This window comes from Narcine bancroftii, chromosome 9, assembly GCF_036971445.1.
Source record: "Narcine bancroftii isolate sNarBan1 chromosome 9, sNarBan1.hap1, whole genome shotgun sequence".
Taxonomy (NCBI): domain Eukaryota; kingdom Metazoa; phylum Chordata; class Chondrichthyes; order Torpediniformes; family Narcinidae; genus Narcine; species Narcine bancroftii.
The window spans coordinates 3648672-3676267 of record NC_091477.1 but is presented as its reverse complement, the minus strand read 5'-3'; the positions used below and the strand labels follow the sequence as shown (position 1 = coordinate 3676267).

Sequence of the window (27596 nt, the reverse complement as noted above, 5' to 3'; positions counted from 1 at the left end):
GTGTTGGATGGTGGGGTAGTTGGGTGGTGGGGTAGAAGTGTGTTGGATGGTGGGGTAGTTGGGTGTTGGATGGTGGGGTAGTTGGGTGGTGGGGTAGATGTGTGTTGGATGGTGGGGTAGTTGGGTGTTGGATGGTGGGGTAGTTGGGTGGTGGGGTAGTTATGTGTTGGATGGTGAGGTACTAGGGTGGTGGGTGCAACGTGGCGGGATCGAACGAGACACTGCGCGTGGCTTTGCCCAGAAAAAGCGAAGGCTGACGTCGCCCCCTTCGATGACGTCACCGCGCTCGGCTTCTCGCGGACAGGCGCCGATGACGCCATTACGCCGAACCGGTATGGTGGTGGGCCGCCGGGCAAGATGGCGTCGCTGCTGCAGCTGGAGCGGGTGGTGTACCTGGTGAACGGGGAAAAGAAGTTGCGGCTGCCGCTGTCGCAGCTTTATTTCTGCCGCTACTGCCATGAGCTGCGCTCGCTGGAGTGCGTCTCGCACGAGGTGGGTCACCATGACGGTCCGATTCTCTTTCTGTCCTCGGCAGGACAGGCCGCCGCGGCGCCGATTGGCTGCCGGCAGCGTCAGTCACACGCAACAACCAATGGGAGCGCGGCGCCGCCTGTCGCCCTGTTTTCCCATTGGTCGAGCGCCGCCTCGGGGTGGCCGCTCCGTCCCTCCCTGAGCTGGGGCCTCGGGTAGCCTCTCCTTCCCGCCCCACCACCCCCTGTCTAGCCCGAGTCAGCCCCCCCCCCTTCATTTTCCTTGAACTTCCTTGAATTATTATCCTCAGGCAGGATTTCTCTACCTATTTCCATTCTTCCATGTCCTGTGAGGACCAGGAGTTGACACCCAATGGCTTCTCTTCCTGCTCCTGCTCCACACGTCATGTCAGTGATGTGTTTATTGTCATACACCTTGTACAATGTCTACATGCACTGTCATTCTTCCTGTAGGGACTCCTAAAGAACAATTATAATAGTAAAATTGAAAGAGTTAATGACATATAATATCCCCAGTAATCTTGGTGTAGGAAAACAGGGTCTCGTCAGAGTGCCTGCAGTCCACTTGTGCAAAAAGAGGAGACCCAAACGAGAGGACATGTGTTGAGAGTTAGGGGGCAAAAGTTTAGAGGAGACTTGAGGGGGGACTTCTTTACCCAGAGAGCGGTGGGTGTGGGGAACAAGCTGATATTAGCGTTTAAGGAGAAGTTGGATATGTATATGGACGGGAAAGGAATGAAGGGTTACAGGTTGAGTGTAGGTCAGTGGGGTGAGGTGGGAGATAGTATTTGGCATGAATTAGAAGGGCCAAGTTGGCCTGTATCTGTGTTGTAATTATACCTTTTTATAATATATGTGTTTGTGTGTGTGTGTGTGTGTATACATATATATATATGAATATATATATATATATATAAAACATATATACACACATGCACACACATACATATTTATGTATGTATGATTAGTGTAACAAGGGGAGCTTCCAGAGTATGACAGTTGTTGGAAAGAAGCTGGCCTTGGAACCTAGAGGTGCTGGTTTTCAGAGTTCTGTACCTTCTGCCTGAAGGGAACAGTGAGAAGAGGTTGTGACCAGAGTAAAGGGGGTCTTTTATGACTTTTGCTGCCTTCTTGAGGCAGTGCCTCGCCTAGATGTGTACAATGGGCAGGAGGTCGGAGCCTGTGATGGACCTGGCTGTGTTTGCTACTTTCTGCGGCCTTCTGCAGTCCCAGGCACTTGAATTCCTAAACCAGGCTGTGATGCAACCAGTCAGTAGTTTAGTGCACCTGTAGAAATTTGATAGGGTATCAATGACATTCCAAATTTCATTGGACTTTTGCAAAGTAGGGGTGTTGGTGTGCCGCCTTCATGATGTGCTGGCTGCAGGAGAAGCCTTCTGAAATGTGGACTCTCATACTGGTCTTGGCAGCAACACCTAAAAAGAGTCCTTAGAGTGAATTTTAATTTTTTTAAATTTGAAATCGAAACATACAGGATGGTATCAGGCCATTTTGGCCCATGAGTCTGTGCCGTCTAATTTACACCCAATTAGCCAACATACCCTCACCCCTGGTGTGTTTCAAACAATGGGAGAAACCAGAGCCCTTGGGGAAAACCCACGCAGACACAGGAAGAATGTACAAACTCCTGACAGTGTGGGATTTGAACTCCGGACCCGATCGCTGGCACTAACTGCTACGGCAACCTTGCCGTCAAGACTCAGAGCTTGCAAAACCCAAATCAAAATCACATATTGGCCTTAATTGCAAAGGAGTTGGAATTCGAGAATAGGGTTGGGTTTGTTACAGTGTGATGATTACAAGACTTGAATATGCACAATTTTAGTTAACGAACCTAAGAAGTTGTTTGTAGCATTAGAGAGGCAGCCCAAAGCTGATTAACTGGGTTAATTCTTGGGATGAGAACATAATCCAATCAAGAGAGGGTAAAGCCTATAGTGTTCAGAAAAATGAAGGGTGACCTTTCATCAGGACCATTTTTAGAGACATTCCCAGCATTTCCTATTGAAGTGTGTTCGAATAAAAGTGGGCATGACAGGTGGATGTCGAGATGTTTTCACTAATCAGAGAATCTTAAATCAGAGGATTTAGTTTCAACTTGTGGTGCTAGTCATTAAAAATTTCAATTTGCAGATGGCAGTGAATCGCTGGAATTCCCTTCCCCATGAAAGTTGATGAGGCTGGATCATTAAAAGTATTTAAAGTGGGGGCAGATACATATTTAGAAGGTTGGGGGAGTTGAAGGATATGGGCGTCTGGCACAGCAAAGGAACTGAGGCTTGTGGGGTAATCAACCATCGACATTGAATGACAGGACATTTTGATGGACTGAATGGCCTCCTACTTTGTGTGGTCATCCCTGCATTTAATTGTTCTACTATTGATGGCCGTGCTTTCAGATGAGGAAGCCCAAGCCCAGTAATTCCATTCCATGATTTCTATTTCATAGAACAGTGCAGCACAGTGCAGGCCCTTCAGCCCTCAATGTATACCTACTAAAAAAAAACTCCCCCCCCCCCCCCCCACCCTGACCTATAACCCTCTATTTTTCTTTCATCCATTTGCCTGTCTAAAGTCACTTAAATGCCAGCCTATTGTACCAGCCTCCACCATCACCCTTGGCAGTGCATTCCAGATACCAACTACTCTCTGAGTAAAAATTAAAAAAAATACACCCCTGATGTCTCCCCTAAACTTTCCTCCGCTCACCTTGTACAGATTCCCTCCGGTGTTTGCTACTCCTGCCTCTCATAATCTTGCAGACCTCTATTAATTCACCTCTTATCCTTCTTAAAGATAAAATCTCTTGCTCTGTCAACCTTACCTCGTAAGACACATTTTCCAATCTAGGCAACGTCCTGGTAAATCTCCTCTGCACCCTCTCCATAGCTTCCACATCTTTCCTGTAATGAGACTGACTCTTGACTCTATGAGGAAGCTTCTTGACTAAGTCTGGTCACCACCTGCCCTAATATAATCAAACTAAAGCAACAGCTGAAAATCCAGAATCATTCTGGTGAAAGTCAATTCACCTGAGGTGTTACTTCTTTGCTGCTGTTTTAACATTTGTGTACCTTGGCGTCAAAAGTTATTTAATAATGGTCCCGTAAAATACCCAGGCTAAATGCTCTTGTATTTAGAAACTGGGTATAAAATGGATAGGGTTCTGTGCAGAAGAGTAAACTTCAACAAAGCTTCGACATGAATGGCACTAGAAATATTCAACTTGCTGATGCCAAATCATTAGAATGAAAACTCACTATGCCATGATATTCTGCATGTCTCTATTAGAACCGATCACTGAGTATATCCCCCTTTAAAGAGCTCTTCATTAGTGCTACTGTTTACTTTTTCTCACTTTTAGTTTTCAAGTATTTATCTTAATTCCCCTTTCTCTCTGGGAGTCTCAGATCCTTCCTAAAATCTGATGACCAGAATTGGATGCAGTGCTCCCAGTGTGGCTTTACTAGTGTTTTATAGTTTCAACATAATTTTCTTGGTTTTTTTTAAAATAATTTTTTATTTTTCACACTGTGAACCATAGCAACCAAAATACATACAAACATTCCCCTCTTAAATATGTACAGTGGCATTTTCTCCTCTTTTTTCCCCCCTACCTTCCCACCCCCCTCTAAAACCAACAAACATTCAACATATACAATACAATAAAACCACTAAACAATGTCATCACACAATGAAAAATAAACAAGAAAATTGTGTCATCTACTTTTACACACTGGATCAGGTCATTTCGTCTTCTTCTCATTTTAGGGGGTGGAGATCCAAGGCAAGCCCTCTCTGTTGTGTTCCATGTACAGTTCCCAAATTTGTTCAAATAATGTGACTTTATTTTTTTAATTATATGTTATTTTTTCCAATGGAATACATTCATTCATGTCCATGTACCATTGCTGTACTCTCAGGCTCTCTTCTGATTTCCAAGTTGACATTGTACATTTTTTTGCTAAGGCTATCATAATAAATCTCTTTTGCGCTTCATCCAGTTTGAGGCCTAATTCTTTACTTCTTATATTACTTAGAAGAAAGATCTCTGGATTTTTTGGTATGTTGCTTTTTGTGATTTTATTTAATACCTGATTTAGATTTTCCCAAAACTTTTTCACTTTCTCACATGCCCAAATTGCATGTACTATTGTTCCCGTTTCCTTCTTACAGCGAAAACATCTATCTGATAATGTTGGATCCCATTTTTTTTTACTTTTGGGGCATGATATATAACTTTTGGAGCATGTCGCATTAAGATTAATATCTGAATAAAAACAAAATAGAGTTCATATGTGTAAAGTTAAACTATGGAGCACTTTAAATTGCAACAAACAATGTTGTGCACAAAAGGAGGTCGTATTAATCAGATTACAAATACAGTCCCAAACCTCTTCGGAAAATGATAATATACAGTATATTATACTGTATCATGCGTAACCTTGTGTTTATTATATTCTTCATAGTTCCATGATTTTCTTGTTTAAACCCTGTATCATCTTTTTAATGAAACTCAGAACCCACGTACAGGTTGTTCCCAGGTTATGAACACCCTGACACAAGTGAGCCCCCATGTTGTCTGGTGCTGACTATATGTTCTCCAAGTGTCTGTTTGGGTTTCATCCAGGTGCTTTGGTTTCCTCCCCAACCTCCAAAATATAGAAGATGTTGTGGGTTAATTGGTGTATTTGGGCTGCACGGGCTCATGGGCCAGAGCAGCCTGTTACTGTGCTGTTAGTCTAAAAAAGTTTTTTCCTGTGAATGGCAGAATTCATCTCCTCTCTCTGGACTTTTAGTAATTATTCTGTGTTTTTGATGCTTTTTACTCTATGGCGGATATGAATACTACTTTGATGGACGTCTTTGTATTTTCCAACTTGCCGACAAAGATGATTTTGGGGCATAGTTGAAAACGGATCCCGTTTGTTCCCTGGGGATAATTGTTTGCTGCTTCATCATTTTCTTAATCTTGCCTTGCCCCCTGCAAAGGACTGTGCTTATATGGACATGCATTCTGTTCCTGGATCCTGTTTATAATTATTCTCTTTAAATTACCTCTTATTCTTTCTCCCAGAATGTTGCACTCACATTTCCCTGTCATCTGCTACATGCTGACTCATTGTTCACCACATTTAATCTTCAACTATTTATGTCTATCTAATTTCCCTTTTCTCTCTTGGACTTCCAGACCCTTCTCCTTGTTCACTATGTTGTCAAGTTTTGTGCTGTCTGTAAATTTTCTATATTGCCCTATTTATTTCTAAATTCACGTTTTTAATCTATAGCAGTATAAGCAATGAGAGGTAATCTCATAATATTGTTAGATGACTTGAAAGTGTAGAGATGTAGGGTGGTCTCTGTGGCTGCATTGTTGATTGCTGGGGGTCACGGCTGAAAATGAAAGTGGTGCTCATTCAGATAGTAGAAGAAATATATTCACCAAGGTGTGGAGTAGTTTTTGGAATTCTCTAAAGCAGCCATTCTCAATCAGGGAAGAACAGCCCCCCCCCCCCCTTGGAGGCCACAGCACGCATAAGGGGGGGCCCCTGGACTGAAATCATAAAATGTTTATTATGTATTTGGTAGGAGAGGAGTGTGGAAGAATCCAACTAAACCTGACTGCTTCAAAAGGAAGGGAGCCCATAAACCTTGACCATATGCCTATGGGTCAGCATGAAATTGTGGACCAAAGGGCCTGCACTTTCTATGCCTGACTAAGATCTGTTCCCCTGAATTTTGATATTATGTCCCCTAGTTCTGGTCTCGCATGCCATTGGAAACAGCATTCCTGCTCAATTGCTCATTCGATTTTCGACTGACTCCATATATAAAGAGCTCACAGGAGTTTGTCAGTGAGCTTGGAGTCTTGGTTGTTGCCATTCCTAATGTTCACTTTGCTATCTGTAGGTGGATTCCCACTACTGTCCAAGCTGCCTGGAGAACATGCCCTCAGCTGAAGCCAAGCTGAAAAAGAACAGGTGAGTTGTTTTCTCTGTAAACCTGGTCACTGCAGCTCCAGAAACGGATCCTCCTGTCTTGTCACAATGATGTACTGTAGGATTAGCAGACATCCCAGTGATCTCTCTCTTTAAACTGTAGCACACTCAAACATTACTGTCTGTGGATGCTTTGATCCTTTCACCCTGTTTGTATGGCAAGCTCATGGTTAAATTCAAGTTTATCTATTATCCAATTGTACTAGTACAACTTGTTGAAACTATGTTCTCTGGCAACGGTGCAGAACAGTGCAAATATGCATATAGACATAACACGCATACAGACAGGTATAGTGCATGTCTACATAGATTTAAATTGAATATTATTAGTAGATATTATTAGTAGATAGTGGAGTCTCAGAGAGCTGCTTTAGCAATTCATCAGTCATTCAACAGTCTCCCTGCTGTTCCTCAGCATGGTGGTTCTGGCTCTGATATTCCTGTCTCCCTTTTTCTTTTTAAAATAGTTTCTTTGATTTTAATAAAAAACTTATACAAACAAAATGGGTACAATTCAATAAGACAGTATGGACAGCTCCATAAATTAATTAATCACTAACATACATGAATTGTAAGTCATATCCATAATTCATATTCTAACTAGTATATAATTACAATTATACAATGTGAAACATAGTAAAAATTAAAAAAAGAAAAAGAGAAATGATCTCAAATATGAACACAATTCAAAACTCTAAGGCACGTTATTAATAGTACAGTACAACTCCAATTATCAGAAGTGGTCGGATAAATGATTTTTTTTCTGGAGGACTGGACATTTTTTAAAAACAGCCCAGTAGCAACAGCAAATCACTTGTAACAATGTTTAAACAACAACAAACAACAAGGGAAGGCTTTAAATAATGTTTAATTTTCACCAACAAAATGCTGGCTGCTGCCAATCACCGACACCTCCCCGCTCCTGCCTGGGAGCCCGACGCCCCCGCTGCTGCCAGGCGCCTGAGGTCCTGCTCCTGCCCAGGAGGCCGCTCTCCTTGATGATGCCAGGACCAAAGATTCTTTTGACCACTTGGAGCTGGGAGATAGCAGCGCACAGTTTGAGAGGGAGAGTTGGAGAGAAAAGCCAATAGGGGGAGGTAAAAAAGAAATGGAAAGAGAGAAGGGAGGGAGATACCTGAAACGAGGGTAATCGTTGTGCTAATTTCATGTCAAGCAAATTTTTTTTCAACCTAAGAGGTCATTTCAGCTTTGAAAAAAATTTGGATAACTGAGGGTTTTAGATAATCCGTTTTCGGATAATTGGAGTTATACTGTATGTACAAGCATTACATAAAAAAACCAATCCAAAGGGAGAAAAAAGGAAAGAAATAAAAATAAATTGTAATTTCTTTTTAATAAAGTTATAAAATTACCTTTCTTTAAAAAAAAGGATGTACAATTCTCTTTCCTTCTCTTCTATAATAATTTTATTGATATTAGCAATATTCTCAGATGAACAAAGCAATTATCTATTATATTATCGAAAAGAAAAAAATCAACCTCAAATAATCAAAACCCCTGACCTCTAAGCAAAGTTTAAAAAAAAGGATACATGGGAATTGAGTGACACCACCCCGGAAGCAGGCAGCACAGCACCAGAGCATCTAAACACCCTAATTCTTTAGGTTATGATAATATGCCATAAATGGGCCCCATGTCTTATGGAAGTTGGTATTTACATCTTTAATAGCATATCTGATTTTTTTTCTAAATGTAGATAAGACATGATATTATTTAGCCATTGTGTAAGTGTCGGTGGAATATTGTCTTTCCATTTAATCAAGATTGCCTGTCTGGCTTTCAAAGAAGTGAAAGATAAAATTTGATTTTGAGTTGGAGTCAGTAAAATATCTTCTTGAAAAGATCCAAATAAAGCAATTAAGGTTCAGGGTTCTACTTTGACCTTAAAATCATGAATAAAGTTTGAAAGATATCTTTCCAAAATTTTTCTCGACTAGGGCATGGTCAGAACATATGAATCAGTGAAGCATCAAATATTTTGCATGTCACATTAAGATTAATATCTGAATAAAAACAAAATAGAGTTCATATGTGTAAAGTTAAACTATGGAGCATTTTGAATTGCAACAAACAATGTCGTGCACAAAAGGAGGTCGTATTAATCAGATTACAAATACAGTCCCAAACCTCTTCGGAAAATGATAAATTCAAATCCTGTTCCCAATCGTTCTTAATCTTAACTAGTGAGGCAATTCTTAAGTCCAGCAAATTGTTATAAGTAATTGATATTGAGCCTTATGAGGAAGCTGTAAATCAAGAATATTTGTCTCAGGAATTTGTGGAAAGTCAGGGATCATTGATTGAACAAAATGTCTAACTTGTAGATATCTAAAAAAATGAGTGTTTGGTAAGTTGCTCAAAGGAAGCAAAACTATTTCAAATAAAAAGGTCTTTAAAGGATTTAATACGTGATCTATGACACAGTCCTTAAAAAACAGAATCTAATAAAAAAGGTTGATAAAGATGATTAGATGTAATAGGGCTGGCAAGAGAAAAACTCTGTTGTCCAAAAACCTTTCTCAATTGTGGCCATATTCTCAAACTATGTCTCATTATTGGATTATCAGACAGTTTATAAAAAGAAAAGGTTAAAAAAGACCCTAAAATTGTCAACATAGATGTGCTTTTAGTAAAATTTAATTCCGTTTCTACCCATGAAGGGCTGTCAACTGATTTATCGAACTGCAACAAAAGAAGCACATTATATATATTGACCGCCCAGTAGTAAAATCTGCAATGAGGAAGTGCCAATCCACCATTTCTTTTAGTCTTTTGAAGATGAGCTTCATTTAAGTGAGGGTGTTTTCCTTGCTTTATGTAAGAAGAAATAAGTAAGTTCAATAAATAAAAGAAGGATTTGGAAATAAAAATTAGTATTGTTGGGAAAAGATACAAATGTTTAGGTAAAATGTTCATTTTAATTAATTCTTCCAATCATGGAAATGGATTAAGGTTATAGCAACTGTGTCGCAGTGTGAAATGAAGAATGATAAAATGATCAGATGTAGTCGAGTCAAAGTTCTGTAAAAGTCATTTACTCAAACAGTCACCTGCACGTTCCAAATTATATCATCACATTGTGACGTCATGACGTCACTCGGAACCTCCCGAGCCGGTTCAATTAAGCCTCCGGTGAGCCGCTACAAGGTGACCATGTTGATAACAATGATTTGACCTGATTAAATAATACAGAAAATTTTTCTTTTAAAAGGTGTTTATAACTCCTAGAAATTCTAATTCCAAGATAGATAAATTGATTCTTCACAATCTTAGAAGGGAAGTTAGAATATATAGAACCCTTTAAGGGTAATAGTTCACTTTTATGCAGATTTAATTTAAACCCAGAGAACTGACTAATATGACAAAATAAAGTTATATGTTTGGTAAAAAAAAATCAGGATTGGATATAAAAAGCAAAAGATCATCTGCCTATCAGGAAACCTTATGCTTGATACCATTCTTATGTATCCCTGTAAAATCTCTACTTTCACAAAGAGCAATTTCTAGAAGTTCTAATACCAGATCAAAAAGCAAAGGTCTTAAAGGACAACCTTGAAAAGTACCCTGCTGAAGATTAAAAGGTTTTGATTGCTGTGAATTAGTAAGAATTGAGACAGTAGGACATAAATATAATAATTTAATCCATTTAATAAAATGTGGTCCAAAATTAAATTTTTCCAAAATGGCAAATAAATAATCCATTCTACCTGATCAAAAGCCTTCTCTGCATCTAAAGAAAGAACACATTCAGGGGCAGGAGTAGAAGGTAAATATAAAATATTCAATAAACAGTGTATATTAAAACAAAAATAATGATTCTTAATAAAACCAGTTTGGTCCTCAGAAATAATTAATGGTAAAATATTCCCCAATCTATGGGCTAAGAGTTTGGACAAAATCTTCATATCCTCATTAAGTAATGAAGTAGGCCTTCCCAAGATCATGTTATATGGCGAGCTCTCCACTGGCCACCGAGACAGAGGTGCACCAAAGAAGAGGTACAAGGACTGCCTAAAGAAAGCTCTTGGTGCCTGCCACATTGACCATCGCCAGTGGGCTGATATCGCCTCAAACCGTGCATCTTGGCACCTCACAGTTCGGCGGGCAGCAACCTCCTTTGAAGAAGACCGCAGAGCCCACCTGCAGCCTGGTGTATGAGGTTATCACATATAACTACGATCCTTCTGTTAACTTGTAAAATGAAACCAGGATTTGAAATTCCCTTGAAAGTTTCAAGTTCATCTGACGTTTGTTAGCTCCTCTAGAATGGGTGGGGTTTGGTAGTTGATGGTGGGGGATGGTGGCAGGGAATTCCACTCAATATATTTCCAGAAGCAGCCCTTTCTTGGACTAAGCAGCCTTTGTTCTGAGGCAAGTGGGGTGGGGGGGGGGGGGGGAGGGTAGCCATTATGAGAATGGGAGAGATGAGATGGGGGCCAGGGGGGATTGGTGATCCAAGGATGGATGAAGGATGAAGCACAGATGGAGCCCTCGTGCCTCCTTTCAAGTTGGAAGTTTGCATCTGGAGCTTGGGTTGCCAAAGGCTTGGACTGGAATCTGTGCGGCTGCAGAGGTTGTGGGAGCACTGAAGAATCCACAGACACTTGGGGTCTCTGAGGGTACTCTCTTTTGCTTCTCTTCTCTGACTGTAAGAGGCGCTTCAGGCAATTTCTGCGGATGACAAACCTCTGCCTCATAGCAGACAAAAGGAAATTTCATGTAATATGACACTTTTTATTGCATGACAATAAATTGAATCATGAATCTTTTTACACCAAACACTTACCCATGCCTTCACCTGTCCCTGGTACACCAAACCCCTACTGGTTCCTGTCCACCTTTCTCTCATTCACCATTTCTCTCCTGATCCTTGTCCACTGTTCCATCAGTCCTTTACAGACCTCTTCTTCATTCCTCAATCACCAATCCATTCCTGACCTTGTTCACCTATCTTCTCCTGACCACTGTCCTCAGTTCTATGGTTCATCAGTCCCTTACTGGCCCCTGCCTCACTCTTCCCTGGATCACCAGTCGTCTATGGCTCGTACTTTTCCTCTGTCTTGTTCACCAATTCCCCTACTGGCCCTTGTCTCGTCCCTCCAATTTTTCACCTTAGACTGGCTATATCCCCTCTCCACAAGAGTTCAGACCTAAAATGCTGACAGTTGGGGGGCATGGTTAGCGCAACGCTGTTACAGCACCATCGATGGGGCTTCGAATCCGGCGATGTCTATGAGGAATTTGTACGTTCTCCCCATGTCTTCGTGAATTTCTTCTGGGTGTTCCGGTTTCCTCCAACCGTTCAAAATGTACTGGGGACGTGTCAATTGGTTCTAATTGGTTGGCACAGGCTTGTGGACCAAAGGGGCCTGTTACAGTGCTGTTGGTGTAAATTTAAATTAATTCTCCCCTCACCCCAACTGACGGTGTTTGATCAGCTGAGTTCCTCTAGCAAGTTGTTTATTGCTCCAGATTCCAGCATCTATAGTTTCTTGTGTCTCTGTCAGCAGATCAGACAGTGTCTCTCGTTAAAGGTCGCCCTCTGCATTGAGGGTCAGTCGAACCCTTGGTCTCTCAGCATCCACTCTTGAGCTCAGCAGACAGAAGTGGATGTTTGGCACAAGGCTGATATTGCCTGCTGAGATTGTGACCAGAGTGCGTGGTTGATCATCGTTGAATGGATATCAGGAAGTGAGCACAGGCGTATCAGTCATTGTTAGAATGTCTGAATCATTCCGCCTGTACGGACACTTGGAAAGACCTACCCATTTGTTCTGCTCTTTCGGCAGAACCCTGCAAATTTTTTCCTCTTTATAATGAACCTGCCATTGTCAAGTCAAGTTTATTGTTATCTGATTGTACAAGTTCAACCAGATGAAACAGTGTTCTCCAGTCCTCTGTGCAAAACACACAGACACACAACCAGATGTAACACACATATAGACAAACAACATGTATGCAGGACAAGTATTTCATCTATACAAATAATAAATATTGTTTCATGAATAAGTGAGTCTCGGAGGGTCAGTGTGAGCCATTCCTTTGGTCGTTCAGAATTCTCACTGCCCGTGGGAAGAAGCTGTTCCTCAGCCTGGGGGATGGCTCTGATCCTCCTGTATCTCTTCCACAATGGGAGCAGCTGAAAGATGCTGTGTGTGGGGGTGGAAGTGGTCCTCAATGATCTTGCTTGCCCTCTTCAGACAACGGTCTCGTTAGATCATATCAATCGGAGGGAAGGGGAGGTGGGGTGGGAGGAAGACTCCAGTGATCCTCTCTGCCACTCTTATGGTCTAATGGATTGACCTCTGATCCATTTCTCTGCAGCAACTGTTCTTTGTGGGAGTGTGGTTCAGATAATAACAAATTACTGTCTAAAAGAAAAAGTTGTTATAAGTGTGGGAATACTTACGTCCATCTAAATCAAATTCCATTTGCTAGCACTTGGTGCACAGCTCTCCAAACTGGCTATTCAAGTGGAATATCTCTGCCTCCACCACCCACTCAGACAGAGCATTCCAGATTCCAATCACCACCAGTGTGCAAAGAATTCTCCTCATCGCAGGATATAGGAGCAGAAATCAGCCCATTGAGTCTGCTCCGCCATTCTAATCATGAGCTGATCCATCCACCCACTCAGCCCCTCTCCCCGGCCTCCCCATCACCCTTGATGCCCTGACTAATCAAATACTTGTCAATCTCGCCCTTAAACACACTCAATGTCCTCGTTTCCACAGCTGCCTGTGGCAACAAATTCTTCAGACTCACTGACTAAATTTTTTTCCACGTCTCTGTTTTAGACTGATGCTCTTTCATTCTGAAGTTGTGCCCTCTTGTCCGAGACTCCCTTAACATGGGAAACACCCTTGCCACATCTACTCAGGCCTTTCAGCAGTCTTGCCCATTATCCCCAAAACTCGAGTTTTGCTCACCTCTGCCATGGGGATAGATTTCACACTGTCAATGCTACTTATACCCCTCATAATTTGTCCAGCTCTATCAGGTCTTCTCTGCACTAATTCCATTTACCAGGACTTGCGTGTGGATGAAGTGTTCATCCAGATAGTTTGCAGACGTGAGAGTCTGCCACCATCATCCCAGAAGGCAGCATGTTGCAGATTTCAACCTTCCCATCTTATCATTTTCTTCAACTCTACGATCGTTACTTATCAACCCTCCTATGACTGAGTAAATTATTTTTGTATTCATGTGTAAAATACATGATTTCAGTTGTCTGGCAAACCCCACCTTGTTCTGCCTACCTTAAAAAAAATAAACCCAGCTGCTCTAATCACTCCACATAATTGTGTGAAAATGAGTGGAATCACCAATCTCTCACCCTGCGAGCTGCCTCTTACATCTTGTAATCTATGATTTGAGTCAGAACAGGACAGGAACACGCCCTTCTACCCACAATGTCTCCGATGCCAAATTAAATTACTCCCATCTTCCTGCACTTGGTCTCTAAGGCTCTATTCCCTGGATGTTCATGTGCTTGAATAAATGTCACTATTATATCTGCTTCCACCATCTCCCCATATAAATCCATTTCAGGAACACACCACTTTTAAAAAAAAAAACTCCCACATATGTTTTAAACTCTTACCCCTTCACCATAAACCCTTGAATATTTGCTGGTGGAAAAGGACTCTGACACTCTATATCTCTTGTAATTGTATAACTTTGTATTAGATCTCATCTCAGCTTCAGAGAAAACAATCCAAGTTTGATCAATCTCTCCTTATAGCTAACATGTGTCAAACAAGCCACATCCTGGTAAACTTCTTCTGCACCCTCTCCAACATCTCCACATCCTTCTTGTAATGCATAGCCAAGAATAGGACACAGTACTCCCAAGGGGAGCAAGATTACTGTAAAGGTTAGCGCAATGCGGTTACAGCTCCAGCGACCGGAGTTAGAATCCGTGTCTGTGTGGGTTTCCTCTGGGTTCTCCTCCCATCATTCAAAATATACTGAAGTTGTTGGTCAAGTATTGTTGGGCAGCACGGGTTCTAGGGCCAAAAGGGACTGTGTGTCTAAATTTAAAACTTTAAATTTACTGGTAAATAAAAAAGTGTGGCCTAACCAAAGTCTCATACAGCTGCAACAGGAGTTCCCGACAGATTCAAATTGATGAAGGCATGGATGCTGTACACTTTTGATGTATTGCCACATTCAGAGATGTATGGACTTGCACCCCAGTTGAATGCATTTGCAGGGACTGATATTGATTACTGTAGAAGCAAAACACAAAAGTCTGCAGACACCGTGATTGAAATAAAAACACAACGTTGAAGTAACCAACATTTCGGGCTTGAGCCCTTCATCGAGATATGAGCAAGGTACCAGACACCTAACTACATTTTGTTCGTACCTTGCTGAAGGACTCAAGCCCGAAATGTTGGTTCTGTATCTTTATCTTTGCTATTTGCAGATATTGTTTGATCTGTTGAGTTTCTCCAGCTTTGTGTTTTTATTTGATTACTATAGAATTGATGCAATGCAGGTCACCTGACGTTTTGTGCCTTTTAGGTGTGCCAATTGCTTTGACTGCCCGAGCTGCATGCACACTCTCTCCACAAGGGCCACAAACATCCCAGCACCCCTGCCTGATGACCCGGCCAAGACCACCATGAAGAAGGCTTATTACCTGGCCTGCGGCTTTTGCCGCTGGACCTCTCGGGATGTTGGCATGGCAGACAAATCTGTGGGTGAGTGGAGGCAAGCTGGACAATTAGCTGAGACCTCGGATAAGCTAATTGGACTGGTGTTTCATAGGGAAGGTGTAGCATGGTGGATGCAGTGGCTCCCTTCTCTGCTGTCAGGTTCTGTTGTTGCTTGAGCCAGGAAGCAATGGGGGAAGAAGGAGGACCAATCATTTGTTCCTTTACCAGTCCTAGAGTTGTGCAGCACAGAAACAGGCCATTCGGCCCACCACATCCATGCTAACCTTTAAATCCATCCACACTAATCCCATTTGCCGGTATTCTATGTTCTGGGCATTTGCCTGAAGACTCACACTCAACAGTACTCAAACAGTTTCTTCCCTTCCTCTGTTAGATTTTCTCTGAATGGACAATGAGCCTATGGACAGCACCTCACTTTTTTCGCACTAGTTATTTTTAAATCTTGTATTTTCAAAATTGTAATTTATAGTAAATTGTCTGCACATTACTGCTGTTGCAAAACTACAATTTTCATGAGACATGTTCATGAAAATAAACCTGATTCTGATTAAGTGTCTGTCTAAATGTCTCTTAAATGTGGCATTTGTATCTGATTCCACCATCTCCTCTGGCAGAGTTCCAGATAACTCTCTGTGTTTTAAAAAAAACTTAACCCTCATAACCCCTTCCCTTCACCTTAAACCTACGCCCTATTGTTATTTCTAGCATGGGAAGAAGATTCTGACTATCCTACCTCTGTCTCAATTTTATATTCATATATTAGCTCACCCCCCCTCAGCCTCCTTTGGTCCAGGAAATACAAGCCTAGCCTATTTAAGCTTACCCCATGACAAAGTCCACCAGTCCTGGATCTTTTCCTCCACGGATGCTAATTGACCTGCTAACTGTTCTTTTAGCACTTTAAACACTACTTGGGTGTGTCCTCGAAGGACCATGACGTGCAGGGCTACTGTCCCAGTGAAAGAAAGTGTTCTTTCACAGCAGCACACATGCGATGCAATGAATGTCTCGTGTGGTAAATGTTGGATGATTTTTCCGTTTTTGTACCCTTCACTTTTTCCCCAGCTCTGTCTCCCTTCCTTTTCACTGTCTCCTTTCACAGAGGCATAATCAATTCTCACCTCTCTCCTGATCATGTCCAATGGACACTGTTTGTCGGTGTGGACCCCTCCCCCAGCCGACTCTGTCTCCCTCCCCCAGCCGACTCTGTCTCCCTCCCCCAGCCGACTCTGTCTCCCTCCCCCAGCCGACTCTGTCTCCCTCCCCCAGCCGACTCTGTCTCCCTCCCCCAGCCGACTCTGTCTCCCTCCCCCAGCCGACTCTGTCTCCCTCCCCCAGCCGACTCTGTCTCCCTCCCCCAGCCGACTCTGTCTCCCTCCCCCAGCCGACTCTGTCTCCCTCCCCCAGCCGACTCTGTCTCCCTCCCCCAGCCGACTCTGTCTCCCACCCCCAGCCGACTCTGTCTCCCTCCCCCAGCCGACTCTGTCTCCCTCCCCCAGCCGACTCTGTCTCCCTCCCCCAGCCGACTCTGTCTCCCTCCCCCAGCCGACTCTGTCTCCCTCCCCCAGCCGACTCTGTCTCCCTCCCCCAGCCGACTCTGTCTCCCTCCCCCAGCCGACTCTGTCTCCCTCCCCCAGCCGACTCTGTCTCCCTCCCCCAGCCGACTCTGTCTCCCTCCCCCAGCCGACTCTGTCTCCCTCCCCCAGCCGACTCTGTCTCCCTCCCCCAGCCGACTCTGTCTCCCTCCCCCAGCCGACTCTGTCTCCCTCCCCCAGCCGACTCTGTCTCCCTCCCCCAGCCGACTCTGTCTCCCTCCCCCAGCCGACTCTGTCTCCCTCCCCCAGCCGACTCTGTCTCCCTCCCCCAGCCGACTCTGTCTCCCTCCCCCAGCCGACTCTGTCTCCCTCCCCCAGCCGACTCTGTCTCCCTCCCCCAGCCGACTCTGTCTCCCTCCCCCAGCCGACTCTGTCTCCCTCCCCCAGCCGACTCTGTCTCCCTCCCCCAGCCGACTCTGTCTCCCTCCCCCAGCCGACTCTGTCTCCCTCCCCCAGCCGACTCTGTCTCCCTCCCCCAGCCGACTCTGTCTCCCTCCCCCAGCCGACTCTGTCTCCCTCCCCCAGCCGACTCTGTCTCCCTCCCCCAGCCGACTCTGTCTCCCTCCCCCAGCCGACTCTGTCTCCCTCCCCCAGCCGACTCTGTCTCCCTCCCCCAGCCGACTCTGTCTCCCTCCCCCAGCCGACTCTGTCTCCCTCCCCCAGCCGACTCTGTCTCCCTCCCCCAGCCGACTCTGTCTCCCTCCCCCAGCCGACTCTGTCTCCCTCCCCCAGCCGACTCTGTCTCCCTCCCCCAGCCGACTCTGTCTCCCTCCCCCAGCCGACTCTGTCTCCCTCCCCCAGCCGACTCTGTCTCCCTCCCCCAGCCGACTCTGTCTCCCTCCCCCAGCCGACTCTGTCTCCCTCCCCCAGCCGACTCTGTCTCCCTCCCCCAGCCGACTCTGTCTCCCTCCCCCAGCCGACTCTGTCTCCCTCCCCCAGCCGACTCTGTCTCCCTCCCCCAGCCGACTCTGTCTCCCTCCCCCAGCCGACTCTGTCTCCCTCCCCCAGCCGACTCTGTCTCCCTCCCCCAGCCGACTCTGTCTCCCTCCCCCAGCCGACTCTGTCTCCCTCCCCCAGCCGACTCTGTCTCCCTCCCCCAGCCGACTCTGTCTCCCTCCCCCAGCCGACTCTGTCTCCCTCCCCCAGCCGACTCTGTCTCCCTCCCCCAGCCGACTCTGTCTCCCTCCCCCAGCCGACTCTGTCTCCCTCCCCCAGCCGACTCTGTCTCCCTCCCCCAGCCGACTCTGTCTCCCTCCCCCAGCCGACTCTGTCTCCCTCCCCCAGCCGACTCTGTCTCCCTCCCCCAGCCGACTCTGTCTCCCTCCCCCAGCCGACTCTGTCTCCCTCCCCCAGCCGACTCTGTCTCCCTCCCCCAGCCGACTCTGTCTCCCTCCCCCAGCCGACTCTGTCTCCCTCCCCCAGCCGACTCTGTCTCCCTCCCCCAGCCGACTCTGTCTCCCTCCCCCAGCCGACTCTGTCTCCCTCCCCCCAGCCGACTCTGTCTCCCTCCCCCAGCCGACTCTGTCTCCCTCCCCCAGCCGACTCTGTCTCCCTCCCCCCAGCCGACTCTGTCTCCCTCCCCCAGCCGACTCTGTCTCCCTCCCCCAGCCGACTCTGTCTCCCTCCCCCAGCCGACTCTGTCTCCCTCCCCCCAGCCGACTCTGTCTCCCTCCCCCAGCCGACTCTGTCTCCCTCCCCCCAGCCGACTCTGTCTCCCTCCCCCCAGCCGACTCTGTCTCCCTCCCCCAGCCGACTCTGTCTCCCTCCCCCCAGCCGACTCTGTCTCCCTCCCCCACCCGACTCTGTCTCCCTCCCCCCAGCCGACTCTGTCTCCCTCCACCAGCCGACTCTGTCTCCCTCCCCCCAGCCGACTCTGTCTCCCTCCACCAGCCGACTCTGTCTCCCTCCCCCCAGCCGACTCTGTCTCCCTCCCCCAGCCGACTCTGTCTCCCTCCCCCCAGCCGACTCTGTCTCCCTCCCCCAGCCGACTCTGTCTCCCTCCCCCCAGCCGACTCTGTCTCCCTCCCCCAGCCGACTCTGTCTCCCTCCCCCCAGCCGACTCTGTCTCCCTCCCCCAGCCGACTCTGTCTCCCTCCCCCCAGCCGACTCTGTCTCCCTCCCCCAGCCGACTCTGTCTCCCTCCCCCCAGCCGACTCTGTCTCCCTCCCCCAGCCGACTCTGTCTCCCTCCCCCCAGCCGACTCTGTCTCCCTCCCCCAGCCGACTCTGTCTCCCTCCCCCCAGCCGACTCTGTCTCCCTCCCCCAGCCGACTCTGTCTCCCTCCCCCCAGCCGACTCTGTCTCCCTCCCCCAGCCGACTCTGTCTCCCTCCCCCCAGCCGACTCTGTCTCCCTCCCCCAGCCGACTCTGTCTCCCTCCCCCCAGCCGACTCTGTCTCCCTCCCCCAGCCGACTCTGTCTCCCTCCCCCCAGCCGACTCTGTCTCCCTCCCCCAGCCGACTCTGTCTCCCTCCCCCCAGCCGACTCTGTCTCCCTCCCCCAGCCGACTCTGTCTCCCTCCCCCAGCCGACTCTGTCTCCCTCCCCCAGCCGACTCTGTCTCCCTCCCCCCAGCCGACTCTGTCTCCCTCCCCCAGCCGACTCTGTCTCCCTCCCCCCAGCCGACTCTGTCTCCCTCCCCCAGCCGACTCTGTCTCCCTCCCCCCAGCCGACTCTGTCTCCCTCCCCCAGCCGACTCTGTCTCCCTCCCCCCAGCCGACTCTGTCTCCCTCCCCCAGCCGACTCTGTCTCCCTCCCCCCAGCCGACTCTGTCTCCCTCCCCCAGCCGACTCTGTCTCCCTCCCCCCAGCCGACTCTGTCTCCCTCCCCCAGCCGACTCTGTCTCCCTCCCCCCAGCCGACTCTGTCTCCCTCCCCCAGCCGACTCTGTCTCCCTCCCCCCAGCCGACTCTGTCTCCCTCCCCCAGCCGACTCTGTCTCCCTCCCCCCAGCCGACTCTGTCTCCCTCCCCCAGCCGACTCTGTCTCCCTCCCCCCAGCCGACTCTGTCTCCCTCCCCCAGCCGACTCTGTCTCCCTCCCCCAGCCGACTCTGTCTCCCTCCCCCAGCCGACTCTGTCTCCCTCCCCCAGCCGACTCTGTCTCCCTCCCCCAGCCGACTCTGTCTCCCTCCCCCAGCCGACTCTGTCTCCCTCCCCCAGCCGACTCTGTCTCCCTCCCCCAGCCGACTCTGTCTCCCTCCCCCAGCCGACTCTGTCTCCCTCCCCCAGCCGACTCTGTCTCCCTCCCCCAGCCGACTCTGTCTCCCTCCCCCAGCCGACTCTGTCTCCCTCCCCCCAGCCGACTCTGTCTCCCTCCCCCAGCCGACTCTGTCTCCCTCCCCCCAGCCGACTCTGTCTCCCTCCCCCAGCCGACTCTGTCTCCCTCCCCCAGCCGACTCTGTCTCCCTCCCCCAGCCGACTCTGTCTCCCTCCCCCAGCCGACTCTGTCTCCCTCCCCCAGCCGACTCTGTCTCCCTCCCCCAGCCGACTCTGTCTCCCTCCCCCAGCCGACTCTGTCTCCCTCCCCCAGCCGACTCTGTCTCCCTCCCCCAGCCGACTCTGTCTCCCTCCCCCAGCCGACTCTGTCTCCCTCCCCCCAGCCGACTCTGTCTCCCTCCCCCAGCCGACTCTGTCTCCCTCCCCCCAGCCGACTCTGTCTCCCTCCCCCAGCCGACTCTGTCTCCCTCCCCCCAGCCGACTCTGTCTCCCTCCCCCAGCCGACTCTGTCTCCCTCCCCCCAGCCGACTCTGTCTCCCTCCCCCAGCCGACTCTGTCTCCCTCCCCCAGCCGACTCTGTCTCCCTCCCCCCAGCCGACTCTGTCTCCCTCCCCCAGCCGACTCTGTCTCCCTCCCCCCAGCCGACTCTGTCTCCCTCCCCCAGCCGACTCTGTCTCCCTCCCCCCAGCCGACTCTGTCTCCCTCCCCCAGCCGACTCTGTCTCCCTCCCCCCAGCCGACTCTGTCTCCCTCCCCCAGCCGACTCTGTCTCCCTCCCCCCAGCCGACTCTGTCTCCCTCCCCCAGCCGACTCTGTCTCCCTCCCCCCAGCCGACTCTGTCTCCCTCCCCCAGCCGACTCTGTCTCCCTCCCCCCAGCCGACTCTGTCTCCCTCCCCCCAGCCGACTCTGTCTCCCTCCCCCAGCCGACTCTGTCTCCCTCCCCCCAGCCGACTCTGTCTCCCTCCCCCAGCCGACTCTGTCTCCCTCCCCCCAGCCGACTCTGTCTCCCTCCCCCAGCCGACTCTGTCTCCCTCCCCCCAGCCGACTCTGTCTCCCTCCCCCAGCCGACTCTGTCTCCCTCCCCCAGCCGACTCTGTCTCCCTCCCCCAGCCGACTCTGTCTCCCTCCCCCAGCCGACTCTGTCTCCCTCCCCCAGCCGACTCTGTCTCCCTCCCCCAGCCGACTCTGTCTCCCTCCCCCAGCCGACTCTGTCTCCCTCCCCCAGCCGACTCTGTCTCCCTCCCCCAGCCGACTCTGTCTCCCTCCCCCAGCCGACTCTGTCTCCCTCCCCCAGCCGACTCTGTCTCCCTCCCCCAGCCGACTCTGTCTCCCTCCCCCAGCCGACTCTGTCTCCCTCCCCCAGCCGACTCTGTCTCCCTCCCCCAGCCGACTCTGTCTCCCTCCCCCAGCCGACTCTGTCTCCCTCCCCCAGCCGACTCTGTCTCCCTCCCCCAGCCGACTCTGTCTCCCTCCCCCAGCCGACTCTGTCTATTCTGAGAGTTCCTGTTGTTTTGCTTTATTCCTCGAAGAAACATCAGCAATATATCTTTGTCTCCTCCAGACACTGAGTCCTCCAGCATTTTGGTGTTTTTATTCATTATCAAAATTCTATGACCTGTGTAAATCTTGTTCCTTCTCTTTCAGCCAGCGGAGGATGGCAAGAACCAGAGAACCTTCATGCCCAGAGGGTGAGCTGCTTTCAGCATGTTGTAACATGGCTGAGGCAATGATAGTCACGGAGAACCTGGAGTCTCCTCATTCCACGCTGTCAACTACCCATTTACATTTGTCCCACACCGATCCAGTTTTATTTTCCACCCCCTCAGATTTTACCCCTCACCTCGACACGGGGTTGGGAAGGACAATTCACTGCAGCCCATTATCCCAATGAACTTGGGCGTCGTAGGGATTTGGCAGGAAACTGGAGCACCTGGGGTGGGGGGGGGGAGAAACAATTGTGGTCAGAGAGAGAGAGTGCAAACTCCACATCCCAGGTTGAGATGGAACCTGGGCCTTTGGAACCGAGGCTGTGTCTTGACTGTGTGCCATCTTGAGATGACTGCTGTACCCAAGTCTGGCAGGAAAACATTTCGGAGAAAAAAAGCTCCTGATGCTGGGACCTTGACCAGGAACACAATTGTTAGAGAAACTCAGCAGGTCACACAGGTCGAATTGGACAGTCAATGCACCAAGACCCATGGATGCTATGTGACTCGTTGACTTCCTCTGCAATTCTTTGCCCAAGGAAATGTTTTGGGCTGTTCAGCTGAGGCTGCTCTGATGAGATGTGGGAAGGGGCACCAAAGCCGAACAGTCCTGGTGGTGGGGGGGGGGGGGGGCAACGGTTAGTTTTATTTTGCTCATCACAGGATTGGAACAGTAAAAGTGTAATAAATGCCCATAGACACAAAAATCCGCAGATGCCGGAATCCAAAGCAGTTGGATGGGCATCTATGTACTTCTCTTTCCACTGTGTTCGTGCCTGATCCAAGTTCGTTTATTATCGTCTGATTGTATAAGTACAACCCGACTAAAGCATTCTCCAATCCTCAGTGCTAAGCAAACATATAGACATAACACACATACAGGGAAATGACATATGCAGTATGTGTTATATAAAAGTAAATAAATGTTGTTAAATAAAGAATAAAGTCTCAGTTTGCAAGAGCTTAATTAATTCTGGATTGATGAAGAGGTGCAAGAAGTTAGTGTCTGACTCACCATTAATGATAAAAAGTGATGTTTCCACCTTCCTCTGCAGATTAATAAGCTGCTGGAGTATTACCACCAACTGGCTCAGAAAGAGAAGATCGAACGTGATCGAAAGAAGCTGGTCAGACGTAGAAACTACATGCCTCTAGCCTTTTCTGTGAGTTCCACATTGTTGGTATTCCGCGTGTTTGCTGAACTGGTGAAGACTGGGAGAGGTGTAGGCACACAGCCTTCAGCTTGGACTCAGCCTTGGAAGCTGCAGGGTCTTGATGAAGTGCTTGTCCATGGGCTTCAACGTCTCCCTTGGGGGCGTTTGCTCTGTTAGTTCCTTTGTGGAACCAACCCAATCACCTTGAGCCTTAGCTTTTTGGTCACCCTCTGGCCCATTGCTACAACTCCCACAAAGCCGCGTTCACATTGGAGCAACTTTGCTTGACTCCAGTTGGTTAATGTAATTATTTAATTCATAGATACCACACGGTTACAGGTCCTTCCAGCCCACACCACCCAAATACACCCTTATAACTTCAGGATTGTTACCTCGCTAATGCTTTAAAGAGAGTCCTAATGCTACACAGCATGCTACATGCTGACCAGTTTGTCCATCAGAGCAGGTCCCATTTGCTTGTGTTTGGTCCACCTTACCTCCAACCATTTCCTCTCCAAATAATCATTAAATTTATTTTTGACATTCCTCTGGCACCTCTGTCCATAAACCTACCACCCTTTGTGTGGGGAAGAAGTTGCCTCTTGGGTCTCTTAAGTCTTTCTCCTCTCACCTTAGACCTACATCCCTTAGTTTTGGACTTGCTATCCTGGGTAAAGGAATGTGATCAGTCGATCTAAACTCCTCATGATTTTCTATAGAAGGATCCCTTCAGCCTCCTCCGTTCCATGGGGAAAATGTCCCCTCTATCCAGCTTTTCCTGTGAGCCAAGTCCTCCAATCCTGATGACATCCTTGAGGATCTTCTCAACACCCTTTCCAGCTTAATGTGAGGCAACCAGATTCGGCTACAATTCTCCAAATGTGGCCTCACCAATGTCCTGTACAGCTATAATGTGACATTGTAATTCCTGCACTCAATGCCATCACCCATGAAGGCAAGTGCACCAAACTCTTAGATTGCTACTTTCAAGGAACTATGCCCCTGTATCCCTTGTTCTCTGTTCCACAACTTTCTCCAGACCTCTATTGTTGACTGTACAAGTGTTCCCCTGATTTAACATCCCAAAATGTATCACCTACACTTGTCCAAGTTAAATACCATCTTCCATTCCTTGGCCCACTTCCCCATTTGATCTAGATCCTGTAATATTTCTAGATAACATTTCATTACACCAGCCATTCTCTACCCCCCCCCCCCCCCCCCCCACCGCCACACTGGAGGCCACAGCACATTTAAGTAAAAGCCTAACTTGTCATACAGAGAGAGATCAATTGGGATGGAGCAAAGGCAAGTTAATTGCCTGGATTATTCCCTGGAGCATAGAATGGGGGAGATTTGATAGAGGTATTTAAAATTATGAAGGGCATAGATGAAGTAGGTCAGCTTTTTCCACTGAGGGTGGGTGAGATCCAAACCAGAGGACATGGGTTAAGGGTGAAAGGAGAAAAGTTTAGGGGGAACATGAGAGGGAACTTCTTGACACAGAGAGTGGTGGGGATGTAGAACGAGCTGCCAGCTGAGGTGTGAATGCGGGCTCAATTTTAACATTTAAGAAGAATTTGGACAGGTACATGGATGGGAGGGGTGTGGAGGGTGATGGACTAGGTACAGGTCAGTGGGACTAGGCAAAAAAATGGTTCGGCACTGACTAGAAGGGCTGAAGGACCCTGTTTCTGTAGTGTTCTATGATTCTAATTTTACTATTTTGAAGTTCAATCAGGAGTCTGATAACGGTGGGAAAGAAACTGTCCTTGAATCTGCAGGAGTGTGATCTTCAACCTGACAGGAATTTTGGTGGGGGGGGGAGTGTGGGTCTTTTAGTATGTTGGCTGCTTTTCCAAGGCAGCAGGAAATGTCAAGCAGCCATTCTAAATGGGGACCACAGCACATTGAAGGGGGCCAGGGACTGAAATCATAAAATGTTTTTTATGTAGTTGGTATAAGTATGGAAGAAACCAACTAAACTTGAAGGGGTCTATAGATTTTGAGCAGAGTCCTAAGGGGGCTGTAGCTAAAAACCGATTGAGAATGGCTGGTGCAGATAGAGTGGAGAGGGGTGGTATTGGGGTGGTTTATGATGGCTTGAGCAACATTTGCAACCCTCTGCAGTCATAGCATTGTACAATGCAGGAACTGTCCTTCAGTTCATTCTGCCCTCACTGTCAGAACGTCAAGCCTCAGTTCCATCCTGCACTGGGCTTGGTGAGTGTGAACATCATGTATCTTGTTCTAAATGAACATCTGAGAGTGGTGAAATCAACAGTAAGAGGGGAAGACCATGGGTGAAGGAGGATGTGGACAGGGTCCTGCAATTGGACCTTAGACTTGAGGAGGCTGATCTAGGTCTACTGAAGGGGTGATATCCTGGAAGAAAACTTTACTTGATCCAGATCAGTGACATGTCATCTGGAAGGTTAGGTTGTTCTGGACTGACAACGGAACTGGAACAACAGTATGTACCCCACTGACATTCAAACAAACAGCTTAAATTTCTCTAGGATGCTCACTCATGGCTTAAAGAGAGATGAATGTACTACTGCACTTGTCAATATTTAGGGTGTTTAAAAAAGACAGCATTTTACTAGCAGGGTGCATAGCAACCAACGTCGATTTTTTTGGGGTTTGTCTTTTGCTTCTCTTTCTCTCTTACTGCAAGGGGTGTCGAACAATACTAATGGTGACTCTTTGTCTTAAGGCAGACAGAAGGAAATTTTGTGTAATATTACATTTTCTGTAATATTACAGGATAATAAAGGAATCTTGAAAGGAATAAAGGAACCTGAATCCGATTTGTTGAGGTTGTGCAAGTTACCATAATTCAGTTGCCTTAACCATTGATTTTTTTGTCTCAATTCTGCTGCGGCTCCTTGGGGGTGTTTATAGACACACACTATACACGTGGTGGTGAGTTGGAGTTGGTTATTATGTTCATTTGCCCAGTGTTGTCAAATCATTTGCAGATAGATCAGTAATTAACATTGGCATTGTCTGACTGTAGTGTTGACCCATAGTTTGTGATGGGTCTGAAGTGAAGCTTCAAATTTGGTATGAATAACAACTGGGGGTGGGGGTTGGGGGTCGGTCCTTGGCATCTGTTGGCCCTTGTACAGAACAAAGGCCACTCTACTGCCTCTTGCCCTGAATGCACCAATTCATCCTTATGAAGAATAACAATCTGATCCTGAACAAAACTGGATCCTCTGCAAAGAGGTAGTGGGGTGGGATTGGAGGGAGGGTTGGAGTTCAACTGTTAAGGTGAATGTTGACCATTTATAAATATTTCTGGATTTGTCTTAAAACGGTACAATTTTTAGTAATCAACTTCATAAATCTGAAAAGACCCTCTTGTACATGTTGCATATAACCCAAAATGTATTGATCAGCATGAGGTGTATCTCTAACATGCATGTTCATTGTGGACATGTGATCAGGGTAATGTATCATCATGAAGTTTCTTTCTCAGTGTATTGGTAATCGCTGTCACAATAAATTACACTGAAGCTGATCTGACCAATTGCCGTTAATGAGAAGGATGAATTGCTGTTGTGCATCCTCTTGTACCTTGGATGGTTTCTTGAACATGTGCATTCAAACCCTTGTTTGAAATTTCCTCTGTGTCCAAGTGTTAAAATAACCTAGTTGGAAAAGGGTGAGCTTGTCATCGTATTGGAGATGATTTCTTTAGTGTAATGGGAAATGGTCTAACCATTTCATGCATCATCTGTTGCCCTTCACCCGTTGCCCTTCACCCTGTCATAGTGGACCACTAACTGTTCTGTGCTAACTTGCGAGTTCTGTGTCACAGTGTTGTATGTGACATTATCCCAGGGAAGTGCCTTGTGTTATTTGATGCATTCTGTTTCAGGACAAGTATGGCCTCGGCACCAGACTGCAGAGGCAGCGCGCTGGGGCTCCAATAATTTCACTTGCTGGGCAAACGTAAGTATCTTTTAATTCATCTGCAGGCTGTTGATGACCTGACCAGAGAGCACCAGAAATATCTGGTCTGCTTGCCCCTGAACAAATTAGCTTACTCAGAGGGTAGTTCATAATTGACTGCCTGGCTGCTCGATGAGACCACATCAAGTTCCAAGTTATTGCCACATGAACCAAGGTGATAACCTTTATTTTTGCAAACAATCCAGCCAGACGTCCTGCACATAATAGAGCAGATAAGTCTCAGTACAGAAGTGCAAAGTTACAAGGAGAGATCAGCTGGTACAGAGTAAGGTAGCATAATTTTACCATTGTGAGGGTCATTCAGGAGTCTAATCACAGGAGGAAAAGAACCGTCTTTGAATCTGGTAGATTCAGTTAAAGATTTCCTCCCCAGAAGAACATGTGAACCAGATGGGCTTTTATAACATAGATAATGTTAAGGTGACCATGATTTTTTTAAAAATGCAACATTTTTATAATTGCTTGAACTTAATATCTCCAGCTACCATGGTCAGGTTTGAATTTGTGTTGTCAGGGCATAAGAATGTTACTGGTATCAGGAATAGACCATTCAGTCCCTTTTTTTGAACTTTTATTTATAAGTTTTCCATACATGTAATCATAGCCAGATACAAAATATATTTATGAAAAATTAATTTCAAATCCATTACATGATGATATAAACTCCAACCTCCCTCCCCCCTCCACCCCCCCCCCCCAAAATAAATCCCAGGAGAAGAAAGAAAAAGAAGA

At 47.3% G+C, this 27596-nt stretch overlaps 1 protein-coding gene across 1 annotated transcript in view; it reads left to right on the top strand.

Annotated features, from left to right (window-relative positions):
- The first annotated feature begins 304 nt into the window (after positions 1–304).
- dctn4 (dynactin 4) overlaps positions 305–27596 on the top strand; it is a 43985-nt gene continuing 16693 nt past the window's right edge. Inside the window, exons 1-6 of the mRNA XM_069898017.1 lie at positions 305–492; positions 6423–6493; positions 15062–15240; positions 21668–21711; positions 22785–22892; positions 26770–26843. Coding sequence (XP_069754118.1) covers positions 358–492; positions 6423–6493; positions 15062–15240; positions 21668–21711; positions 22785–22892; positions 26770–26843 — 611 coding nt within the window. The 5' untranslated portion in view covers positions 305–357. The remainder of the gene's footprint in view (positions 493–6422; positions 6494–15061; positions 15241–21667; positions 21712–22784; positions 22893–26769; positions 26844–27596) is intronic.